Here is a 12,648-nt window from a genome sequence, read left to right as displayed (position 1 = left end):
ATTATATTTCTGATTTTCCCAATACTGAATGAACCTTACATTCCTGGCATAAATCTAGGTCATAGTGTATAACTTTTGTGATTATACATACTTCCCATCAGGTACAATGCTTTTGGACTCCTTTCAAACTCTCCATTATGGCTTCCTTTCCCAGGAAAGTATCACTGGGAAATCTCATTATCCTTCAAGACTGAATCTGCCTGGCACTCAAATCTTATCAGTACCTTTTGCCCCACCCCCCTATTGGACTCAATGACTGGAGGGCAGGGCCAAGGGTAACTTCATCTTTTTCTCCCTTTTTAAGCTTTCTTTTGTGTTGTCTTTTATTAGATTCTAAGCTACCTGGGGGCAGGGATCATATTTGTTTTTATTTGTATCCCCAGAACTTTAGAATAGTGCCTGGCACTTAGTAGGTACTCAATACACTAGTTAATTAATTGGTTGCTGTAGTCTCCTTGCCAATATTTTATTTAACATATTGGTCTATAGTTTTCTTTCTTTGTTTTGACTCTCCGTTTTAAGTATTAAGACCATATGTATGGTATAAAAGGAAGTTGGTAGGCCCCTTCTTTTCTTATTTTTTTTCTAAGAGAAAACTAAAGCCAAAGGTTTTGGGGTTGAGAGTTATGGTTTAAAGCACAGAGAAAGGCAAGAGAATTACACACTTCACAAATGGAGCCAAGTGACACTCATGAAAAGAAGATGAGATTGATTGGAGAAACCTACTGTAAGCAGGGAAGATAAGAGAGTTTATTTTTTCTTTTTCTTTGGCTGCTAACCTACCTTGTTTGATGGATTTTTTTTAATACTAACCCAAACTTTAAAAACCCACAATATAGTGGGGATATTCAATGCAAACTATAATAAAATTGCCAAAGGTATCTAGAATCACTTGGGAGAACTATGAATCAGAGATTATTTTAAAAATCAATTAAATTGCTAAAGAAATGATTGAAGAATCAATTAAAAACAGATCACCTCATTGACTAGCAGTAGATCTTTTTTCCACATCTACTCCTCCCCCTTTCCTTTCACAACTGTCCAATGTCAGTTATAACCAGGGAGTAGGGATTGTTAGGTGCACTGAAAAATGTATTAATTATTGAATTTAGGAACTAAGGAAAATAGATTTAGAGCTGAAATGGATCTAAAGTTGATCTAGTCCACCTCTATCATTTTATAGATGAAGAAGACCAATGAGATGAAATGACTTGTCCAAAATTAAGCAGGTGGTAAGTGACAGGACTTGTGTCTATAAATCCAGCCTTCTCTGAAAAACCTGAAAAACAGAGTTGGAACTCTGAAGCATCAACCAGGTAATATATAAAGAATGTGAGACAGAACTAGGAGTCGTGGTCCTAGATTTTGCCTACCACTGTGTGACCTTGGGGAAACCATTTCATTTTTTGTTGGTCTCATGAAAAATGAGGGGAATTGGACAAAACAATCTCCAATGTTCCTTCTTGCTTCAACATTCCATGTAATGAGAAATATTATTTACCCATCAAATATTAAAAAGGAAAGACTGAAAATAAAGGAAGTATTGACACAGAAACAAGGCACAAAGAATAGACAGAACATTTCTCAATTTACATTAGATGACAGACATAAGCCTGATAACACAATTGAATTTTCTCTTGGTCTGACCCAATATAACAACAATCTTCAAATAATCAAGGTTGCAGGAAACCTGAATGGCAATGGAAATGGTTGCAGCACTTTTCCAACCGTGATCTCTGTGTTTGAAGGAGGATAAGGAGAGTGCAACAGCTGATTCAACAAACAATTGTTAAACCTACTCTGTGAAAGGCACTGGGATTACAAAGATAACAAGAAAAAAACAGTCCCTGCTCTTAGGAAATGCACATCTAAAAAAGGTGAAGGGCTGGGTATACAGTAAGGTAACATACAGACAGGATGGTGATATAATAGGATGAAAGAAATTTTAAAAAGGCCTAGATTAAGGCCTTCAGCATACTGAATAGACCCCGTACACAAGATGAAAAGTTGTGTATGGCATATGGGCAATATATGCTGATGTAGGGAATACCTGCAATGATGAAATCATGGATGTACTAAAGGATTGGCTCAATATGTCATGTGTCACTAACACTGTAATAAGAGACTCACAAAGCAGAAAAAAATTATTCCTCAGATAACAAGGTCCACAACGTGGAATGGGCAACAATATGTATAATATAGTCTGAACCAGGAATAAACATTAAAAGCAGGGCCCAGCAATTCCAGGGCCATCATAGCTAAATTTATAGAGGCTAACCCCAGGTTGATCACAGGGTAATAAATGTTCAACCATACAATTCAAGACCAAATGTGGGCTTAAAGAATTTGCAGCCTACTTTGGTGGAAGGAGTCTGTACATTGATGAACATCGAAGACTTTCCCACTGTAATAACACAATCTATCTGTAGTATTTGTGAGTGTTTAGATCACTCTTCAGTCAATTCAACATCGATAGCTTTTAGTCCCTCCCTAAGGTTGTGAATGTGGAGTGTTCATAAGATCACATTCTTAGACCTGGAAGCCTTAGCACTCATCTAATTCAATGCCTTATTTTATGGGTGAGAAAACGGTGCCTTAGAGTTGAAGTGATGAGCCAGATTCAGCGACAGTTAGAAAAACTGGGACCAGATCACTGAGTTCCTGACTCCTGATTAGGATTACAAAAAAAAAAATTAACTGTGCTGTCTCTATATATGTTATTTCTTAGGGGCATTATGACTAGAGAGTGAGGGTGGTAGACACAGTCCTACTGAATTCTTCAAAACAATCCTGCAGGGAGAGCTCTCACTCTAGAATTTATAGTATTTAGTATTTATTCGTAAAAGACAAAATTTCTCTAATTCTGTTGAAGGCATAACCACCTTCTAGTGACCTAGTTTTACAACACTAGAGTCAATCCAGATTTTTTCCTTCTTTACTCCCCTATATCCAACTAAGTTGATAATTTTTTCCATCATTTCTCTACATCTCTCCAATCTGCCCTCTTCTCCCTACTTACAAGGCCAAGCTGCCTTTTCAGGTTCTAAATACCTCCTACCTGGAGTGAACCTCCTAATTGGATTGCTGACTTTTCCAACTTATCCTTTACATTGCTGCCCAAATCATTTTAACATTCAAGTCTGTTCATGTTACTCCCTGGCTCAAGAAACTTCAGTGGTTCTCTTTCACCTCTGGGAAGAACTTCAAACTCTTCAGATGGACATTAATGCCCTTCAAAATCTAGCTTCAGTCTACCTTTTGGGGCTTACTGAGCATTATTCCTTCAAGGATACTCTTCATTTTAGACAAACTTTGCTGTTCTCTTTAACACAGGATACCACCTCCCTTCTCCCTGCCTTTGCCTAGGCTGCACTCCATGTCAGAATGCATTCCTTCCTCATCTCTACCTTAGAATTCCTTGCTTCCAAACAGTCCATAGGCAGCTAGGTGGCACAGTGGATAGAGCACCAGCCCTGAAGTCAGGAGACCCTCAGTTCAAATCCTTCCTCAGACACATAACACTCACTAGCTGTGTGACTCCAGGCAAGTCACTTAACCCCAACTGCCTCACAAAAAAAACCAAAACCAAAATAAAAACTCAGTTCACATGCCACCTCATACTTAATGCTAGTGCCTGCTCTCTGTTGATAACACCCAGTTTATCTTGTATGTCTCCCCAAGTACAAAGTGAGCTTCTTGAGAGCAGGGACTTTTTTTGCCTTCTAACTTTTCTCTGCAGCACTTAGCACAGTGCCTAGCACATAGAGACTTGATAAGAGCCTATTAACTGATTACTAGAAGCCTGAACCCCTTCGCCAAATTACTCCACATCTTATTTACATGCTGTATCCTCCACTCTTCCCCGCCCCAATCTCCTTGAGGGCACAGACTGCTTTTTATTTTCTCTTTATCTCCAGCAACTAGCTCAGCACACGGCATGCTGTAGGACTTTAAAAGAACCTTGCTGGATTGACCTGAAAGAAAAAACCGCCTTTGAGGGCCTTAGACAAGGCCTGGCTGTATGTCAGGATGAAGGGGAGAACGGTGGTTGTTTCAAGGAACAGCTGTTAGCTACTGGCCAAGGAGAAGGCGGACATGATACGCACAGACTTAAGTATATTTCGTATATGTATATGAAATGAATATGTGCATATGTGTCCCATACCAATGGGCTTTGGGATTCAGGTTACGGTAATATTTGTGTTATGTATATGGATATGTATATTCGCAAGCACGTCATGCATATGTGTATTTAAGTACATGTGTACATATACGTATGCATGTATGTATGTACACATCGTTTTTGATGATTTTTCTTTTTTGAGGGAGGTATCTAGGAATGCTTCCCGGGCGAAGGTGGGAAGGTGGGAGGGTCGCGCTTGGGCAGCTAAGCTCCGTGTCTTTGGTGGCGGGTGTCTACGCACGCCTGTCAAGAAGCCAGAGAAAACTCGTGTCGAGTTAAAGGAAAAGCACTCGCTAGCTTGGGGGGGGAAGAGCGGGGGCCGCTTGGGGGACACCGTGGGGGGTCGGCGCGGGCACTGACCAGGGAGAATTCGGTGCCGGGCCAGTTGACTCGGAAGGGGATGTCGTCACTGAGCGGAGGGAGCACTCGACCGCCCCCGGACGCCTCCAGGAGCCCGCAGAGGACCAGCAGCACCGGCGCACCCGGGACCAGCCTCCGTCCGCCGCCGCCTCCTTCTTCCATCCTCCTCCGCTTCTCTCTCCAGCCGCCGCCGCCGCCGCCGTCGCTGCCTCCTTGGCCCATTGAGAGGAGGCGGAGGCGGCGGGACTAGAGATCGCCCAGCGAACGGGAGCCCCAACCGCCGCCACGTCTCCTTCCGGGGAGCCCCTCGAAACCGCCTCCACTTCTCTCACTTTCGTGCAGCAGTTTCCGGGACAAACGGCCTATCAACATCCGGGTCCGCCTACGGACGCCGAGAGGTTTTTATTCTCTCCTCCGCCCCCTCAAACCCTGTGCAGCCCGCTGGTCTTGGAGGGTCGCTGTTCTGGGCGCTGGGAGCAGGCATCCACTCTGCCAGCCATTTACCCGCCCCTCTTGGCCTTGGGGCTTGGGACCCTGACAGGCCGAGATTCCGGCCCGAGAGCCCTAGACGGGAAGGGAGGAGGCCGCATAGCGGCGGCGCGTTCGTATTCGCAGCCGGTGAGTCCCGCGTAATCCCCGGCCGAGCTGCAGGCGCTCTCCCGGAGGGGCCCCAGTCTCTCCCGCCGTCGTCCCCGACTTTGCCGAAGCCCCTTTCTTCCCCGCTTTGGTTCCAGCTTCCCTTTGATTCTCTTTTATTCTCGAGGGGAGGGGGAAGGTTCAGAAACTATAGGAAAAATTAAGGGAAGGAAGACGTTGTCTGTCTCCTCAGGGTTCTCTCCTTGAGGGAAAAAGAATCTTTTCCTCCTGCGAAGTCTAATGAGTGACTGATTGTTATTTTTGTTGGGCTCGTACCTTAGGATCGTTCGTTCCCCCATACCCTGAAGTGGCTCTTCTAGAGGTTTTCCCCGTCCCATACTCCTGACCTCCTCCTACCCTTTCCCCCCCATGACTCTTTTCACTAAAGGCGTAGGATTTACATTCCCAGCGGTGGCGAAATGAGTTTGACTAGGGTTCAGAAACCAAAATTAAATGGTTTGGCTTAAATATTGTTATCTGGTGCAGTGGAGAGAGCACTGATAGTGAGGAAGACCTAAATTCAAATCCAACCTCAGACACTTAATCGCTGTGTGACTTTGGAAAAGTCACTTACCTGTTGATCATTTCCAATTCATCCCATATATCACTTGTTTATACATAGGTTATACATACATGTATCATAGTTATGATATTGTCAAACCCCTTAGATCTTGAGCTCCTTGAAGGCAGTGACTGATTTTTTTTTTGCTTTTTTTTGTGGGGGGGTGGGCTATCCCACTGGCATTGTATTTATTGTTGTTAGTTGCGTTTGACTCTTCCTGACCTCATTTTTGGTTTTCTTGGCAAAGATACTGGAGTGGTTTGCCATTTCTTTTTCCAGCTCAGATGAGGAAACTGAGGCAAACAGGGTTAAGGGACTTGCCGAGGGTCAGGGCTTGTCTGAGTCTGAGGCCAAATTTGAGTTATGTCTTCCTGACTTCAGGCCCGGTGCTCCATCCACTGTGCCACCTAGCTGTCCTGGAATATTGCAGACCTGCTTAATATTTTTTCACTTGATCAAGTCTAAATTTATTTCTCTGCAACTTTCACTCCTACTTACTACTGGACTTTGGGGGCAGAAGCAACACAAGTGTATGTGTGCTCGATTACAACCCTTGAAATCATTGAAGGCAGCTATTTTTATATCCCTTCTTTATGTGCTGAGGATACAAAAAGTGACAAGAGACAGTCTGTGCCCTCAAGGAGCTCACAATCTTATGGGGAGACAACAAGCAAACAAATAGGTACAAATAAACTATATACAGGGTAACTAGGAAAAAAAAGAGGAAAGACACTAGAATTAAGAGGGGTTGGGCAAGGCTTCTTGTAGAAATGTTTTTTGTTTCATGTGTATATAGCTTGTCTAGATTGTAACTTCCTTGAGTATTGAGACTGTATTGGGTTTCTTTGGTGATACTTTCTTGTCCTTCTTACCTTTTCTTTTTTTACTATGTTACCACAGCAGTTATTCCAGAAATGGAGTGGTTGACTGTTTAACCAAGATAAGTATATTTAAGAGATTCTCTTGACTAATTGGATTGTGAGTTATAGTTATTTAAATCCAGTCATTCAGCAAGCATTTATTGAACACTTGTGCCAAGCATTGTGCTAAGCTCTATGGATAGAAAGGCAAAATGGTCCTTGATTTCAAGGAGCTCACATTCTGATGAGGGATACATCCTGTAAATAGATAGGTACATACAAAACATACTGGGTGTCCCAAAAGTCAGAGTGCAGATTTAAGCTTTAAGTTTAAAACTGCACTAAGACCTTTAGGATACCCTGTATACAGAAGAGGTGGAAGGCAGTCTCAGGGGAAGGCCTTTAGTAGAAGCTGGGATTTGAGCTAAATTTTAAAAGGAAGCTAAGAGGTGGAGGGAAGGAGGGAGAGAATTCCAGGCATGGGGGAGAGCCAGGACCAAGGCAGATGGAAGATGGAATCTTTTGCTTGAGGAACCTCAATTAAGCCAGTGTAGGCAGATGCTAACAAGTGAAGTGTAAGAAGACTTAGAAATAGATTTCTATAAGTATTCTTATATTTGCTGCAGCATGTGCTCTCTCCTACTTGGATGTATATTATATATTTATATTACATTAAATATAAACCCTTTTGTGTTTTCATGACTTAGAACTTTGTTAACATCAAAAAACCCGTTATTAAGTGACTACCATGAGCTGTCCTGAAATCTGGCAGAAATTAGGTATATGCAAATATCCAACACAACATATAGTATACCTTAGCTTAAAAAGGCCCCAATGCGTGGGGCAGCTAGGTGGCGCAGTGGATAGAGCGCGGCCCTGAAGTCAGGAGGACCTGATTTCAAATGCGGCCTCAGACCAAACACTTGACACTTAGTAGCTGTGCGACCCTGGGCAAGTCACTTAACCCCAATTGCCTAAAAAAGCAAAAAAACAAAACAAAACAAAAAAGGTCCAGTGTGTCCTGGGCCATCTCCAGTTGTCCTGATCTATATCTGGCCACTGGACCCAAATAGCTCTGGAGGAGAAAGTGAGAACAGTGACTTTGCACAGCCCTCCCTTACTCAATTCCAATTCAATGCAAGTCATGTCATCATCTCCCAAATGTTAGGGTCCTCTTTGAGAACAAAGGACAAACCAAAACCACACAATGTAAAGAAATGCAAAAGACTCATGTGCATTGCAAACACTTAAAACATAAAACAATAACTCATCATACCTTTTTACTTTCCTGGGAGAAGAAAACAACTTGGTGGGCCTCCTGAAGAGATATTTCTTTTTTTTTTTTAAGGCAGTTGGGGTTAAGTGACTTGCCCAGGGTCACACAGCTAGTAAGTGTCAAGTGTTTGGTCTGAGGCTGGTTTGAACTCAGGCCTTCCTGACTTCAGAGCTGGCACTTTATCCACTGTGCCATCTAGCTGCCCCTCTGAAGAGATGTTTCACTTTTACCACAAGTCTCTGCTATCTAAGCAACCCACAAAGTCCAGATCCTCAGGCCTGACTGTCATGGCTTTCTAATTCCTTCAACTGTAGGATTATCTTTTTGGTGGTTATCTCCTCAGAAAAGCAGTGTACTTGCAAGAAGTACTTCTAGTTGGGCAGCTGGCACCAACACAGGAACGTGGGAGATCTTGAACTCTCTAGGGAATTTTCTTCATGGCTCCTTCAATTTGCTTAGATGTGTGCATTATGTAAGTTATGTATCCTTATGTATCCATTTGAAGCTTACATTGAAGTGTCCTTTGAAATCTTTGAGGTTGTTAGGCTCCCCTTTCTTCTCCAATTTTTTTTCATTGTTTTCCTTGAGATTTTTGATCTTTTGTTTCTGTAGCTAAATTTTATTATTTTCTTAGCTCTATAAAGTAATCATTTAGTATTTTGATGGGTATGAATAATTAATTTTGGTAATATTGTCATTATAATTGTATTGGCATAGCCCACTCATGAGCAATTAGTATTTCTCCAGTTATTTAGGTCTGTCTTTTTTCTGTAGAGTATTTTTTTTGTTATATTCATATAGTTCCTGGGTGTATCTTGGTAGTTAGACTTCCAGATAGTTATACATTCTCTACTGTTTTGAATGGAATTTTTCTATCTCTTCCAGATGGGTTTTGTTGGTAATATGCAGAAAGACTGATAACTTATCTGTTTTTATTTTTTATCCTGCAACTTTGTTGGTTATTGTTTCAGTTAATTTTTAATTGTTTATTTAGCCAAAAAGCATTTTTAAAATTTGCCTTTTCTTATTCCTTTGGTTTCTTTCTGTTAACTTATTGCTATAGCTAACGTTTCTAGAACAATATATAGATGCCTCTAATTTCTGTCCTCTCACTCTCTTGAATCTGGCTTCTAACTTCTTCAATCCAGCAAAACTGCTGTTTCCAAAGTCACCAGTTAATTGTCAAATTCAAAGGCTTTTTTTTCAATCCTTATTCTCCTTGATCTCTCAGCAGCCTTTGACATTGTTGATCACCCTTTCTTTCTTGATGCTCCCTTCTCTCCTGGTCCTTCTACCTATCAGACTGCTCCTTCTCACTCTCCCTTGCTGGATTCTTGTTCAATGATACCCTCTAATCATAGGTATCCCATAGGGTTCTGGGCCCTCTTCTTTTCTCCTACACCACTTCACTTGGTGATCTTATTAGATCCTATAGATCTGTCTGCTGACTTGATTCCATTTTTCATTTAGCCACTAAAGTGATTTTCCTAAAGTGCAGGTCTGACCATGTTACTTCCCCACCTTTAGTGAACTCTAGCGGTTCCTTATTGCCTCCAGGATAAGATACAAAATCTTCTGTTTGGTTTTCAAACCCTCCTGCTTTTCCAGTCTTCTTATACCATCCAGTGCCACTGGCCTCCCTGCTGTTTCACAAATAAGAGTTTGTCTCTTGGCTCCAGGCATTTTTTTTTTCTGGCTATCTTCATACCTGGAATGTTGTTCTCTTCATCTCCATCTCCTGGCTTCCCTGCTTTCCTTCATTACCCAACTAAAATTCCAGCTTGTGTAGGAAGCCTTTCCCAAACCTTCTTAGTTCTACCACCTACCTTCCTTTTATTTTTTTCCCTGTTTATCCTATATCTTGCTTGTTTTTAGAATTTTAGAATTAAGTATTATAAGTTAGGGTCCTTTAATTCCTCAAAACATATCGGAATGCTTAGGCCATGGGCTTGTGAGATCAGCATATCATTCTGTTACTTAGTTAATATCTTACCTGTCTCAATTTGTTACACTTAATGTTAAAAGAAGAATGGCTTGTGGTCTATCTTAAAAGAAGTATCCATTTTAATTAGGGGTTATTTATTTGTACATCACCAGAAGTTGGAATTGTTTTGTTAATTTCTTAGTGGAATCTCATCCTCCTGACTGGGAATATGAATAAGACTGTAAACATGACAATTGGCTGAGGTTCCAATTTTGCTCTTATAATAATAGACAAAGGCAAGGTAATTTGAAATTCTGTTAAGATCAGTCTTGTAGGAGAGTGGACACAAGAGGATCTCTACAAGACAGTCTGCTGAACACTGCTGGAACAGACTTCACCAGATGATGTCCAGCTTACTAACCAGACAGCTGCATGAGATGCCTTAAATTGACTATTTATTGTTACTTTTTCCCTTTGGGTTTGTCAGTGTGTCGATCAGTTTCTCCCTTCCTTCTCCCATATTTTTTATATGTCCCCAAAACCCCTTGATGAAATGTTGCCCAACAACACAGCTCCAGTGGAATTCAATGGTTAAAATCATAGTTTACTTAATGAATTAAAATGCAGGCACAACTGAGTAAATAAAAGGAAAAGGGGGGATTGTATAAAATGTGGTTGGGAATGTTGCTTCTTTATATCACTCATCAGGGTGTGGATAAGTCCCCAAAACCCCTTGATGAGTAGCTGTTGGGGTATTGACAGCTGTAGGCTGTTTGCAAGGAAATGTGGGGAATGGGAGATGTAATTAGGGGCAGACTCTCGTGGGGAAATCAGGTGCTCCAGATAGGCTATAAACCTGGCATTACCCAGCCAGTGGGGAAACGGGAGGGAACTGTGATTAGGGGCCTAGGAATAAAAAACCTTTGCTCTCCCTTTGGTAAGGTGTGCCCACGCATGGGACACCCGGCTTAGGTTAATAAAATTTTTTTTTCCTGGTTTACCAGTAGCTTGGAACTTTTGTTGCTAATATTGCCAAATCTAATGACCTTTTCCAATTTTTGTTCTTTACCTTACTGCAGCCTTTGATGTTGTTACCCCTCCCCCCCCTTTCCTTGATCCCCTCTTCACTCTAGGTTTCTGTGACACCACTCTGTCCTGGTTATCCTACCCATCTTACTGTTCCTTATCAGTCTTTTCTGCTGGATTTCCATCTGGGTCATGACTACTAAAGGTGAGCACCTCCCAGAGCTCTGTCCTCAGACCTCTTTTCAATTTCCTTCTATACGATTTCACCTGGAGATCTCATTAGCTCCCATGGTTTCAGTTGTTATCTCTATGCTGATGATTCCGAGATCTATTTATCCAGCCTTAATCTTTTCCAACCTCCACACTCAAGTCTCTTAATGACATGTTGGACATTTCTAACTAGATGTCTCGTAGAAATCTTAAGCTCAACATGTCTGAACTGAACTTATTATTTTTCCCATTAAACCCTCTCTCTGAACTTCCTATTACTGTACCACTACCCTTCATTTCAGCCTTATCTTCATATCTAATCTTACTATTTCCACTGGAGGGAAGGAGAAAGGAAGGAGATACACATTTCTATCTGCCCTTCCCTTTCTTTCTCCCTCTATTATTATGTGGTATAGTACTGTATGGGGCAGCTACATGGTACAGTGGACTAAGCCTGGATTCAGGAAGACGTGAGTTCAAATTTGGCCCCAGATACTTACTAGCTGTGTGATCCTGGGCAAATCACTTAACTCTGCCCTCAGTTTCCTCATCTCTAAAATGAATGGAAGAAGGAAATGGCAAACGACTGCAGTATCTTTGCTAAGAAAACACCAGGACTCTTTATGGGGGGTGGAGCCAAGATGGTGGAGTGAAAGCAGTGAATTGCTTGAGCTCTCCCCTAAACCCTTCAAATACCAGTAAAAAAAATGGCTCTAAACAAATTCTAAAGTAGCAGAACCCACAAAAAGACAGAGTGAAGCAAATTTCCAGCCCAAGACAGCCTGGATGGTTGATCAAAAAAGGTATATTATGCTGGGCTGGGAGTGCAGAGCAGTGCAGAGTGGGTGTGCAGGCCACAGCGAACCTGGAGCAGGCCTCAGAGGAGTGAATCACGGGCACCTGTGGAGGTTTCCAGACTCCTCAATCCACTAATGCCAAAGACAACTTAGAACGTCAGTGGGGAGAGTCTGTTTCTGTAGGTGCTGAGAAAGGAAGGCAGGGTCTCAGCTCCATTCCCCAAGAGCGTGGCCCTGCGCACGGGGTGGGGGGACAACTGCTTCCCGAGCTTCCGGCCCACAGATTGAGGGGGAATCCAGTGGCTGATCAGAGAGGCATTGCAGGGATCTCTTTGCCAATGCTGAGGCAGCAATCTCTTGCTTTGCCTGTGTTTGGATCTGGGTCACAGTTCTGGACAGGGGTCCTGGGGTGAGGAGGAGCACTGGCATGGTGGAGCTTGTAGTGGCTGTGGAGAGGAACCCCTCCTCACAGTTAGAGGACAGAAAGGAGTACTTGTGGTCACAGGCCAGGAAAGGAGTAAACACCTTGCCCCTTATCATACCACCTTGCAAGAACTGAAAATTTACAGGTCCCTATATAAGTATCTCTGAAAACAGCCGTACAAACCCCTGAGGCTTGAGACAGTACATTCTCTACATTGGAAGCAGATTCTTACCTTAACAAAGAGTTTAAAACTCAAGTAATTGTCTGGGATCATGAGCAAGTGGCACAAAAAGAGTCAGACTATATTATCTTACTTTGTTGACAAAGAAGATCAAAATATACAACCAGAAGAAGACAACAAAGTCAAAGCTCCTACATCCAAAGCCTCCA

At 42.2% G+C, this 12,648-nt stretch overlaps 2 protein-coding genes across 6 annotated transcripts in view; one reads left to right on the top strand and one right to left on the bottom strand.

Moving 5' to 3' along the window:
- Positions 1-4,869, bottom strand: part of ERLEC1 (endoplasmic reticulum lectin 1) — a 48,729-nt gene extending 43,860 nt beyond the window's left edge. Inside the window, exon 1 of the mRNA XM_020996273.2 lies at positions 4,544-4,869. Within this exon, the coding sequence (XP_020851932.1) occupies positions 4,544-4,765 (222 nt within the window). The 5' untranslated portion in view covers positions 4,766-4,869. The remainder of the gene's footprint in view (positions 1-4,543) is intronic.
- Positions 4,870-4,888: 19 nt separating this feature from the next.
- The window catches only part of ASB3 (ankyrin repeat and SOCS box containing 3), a 131,731-nt gene continuing 123,971 nt past the window's right edge, over positions 4,889-12,648 (top strand). For all 5 annotated transcript variants that reach the window (XM_020996271.2, XM_020996267.2, XM_020996268.2 and 2 more), the window contains exon 1: positions 4,889-5,161. The gene's annotated coding sequence lies outside the window, so the exon portion shown is untranslated. The remainder of the gene's footprint in view (positions 5,162-12,648) is intronic.

This window comes from Phascolarctos cinereus, unplaced genomic scaffold (genome assembly GCF_003287225.1).
Source record: "Phascolarctos cinereus isolate Bilbo 61053 unplaced genomic scaffold, phaCin_HiC Scaffold_2;HRSCAF=192, whole genome shotgun sequence".
Lineage (NCBI taxonomy): Eukaryota > Metazoa > Chordata > Mammalia > Diprotodontia > Phascolarctidae > Phascolarctos > Phascolarctos cinereus.
The sequence above is the reverse complement of the archived record's forward strand: the minus strand, read 5'-3'. Positions and strand labels throughout refer to the sequence as shown.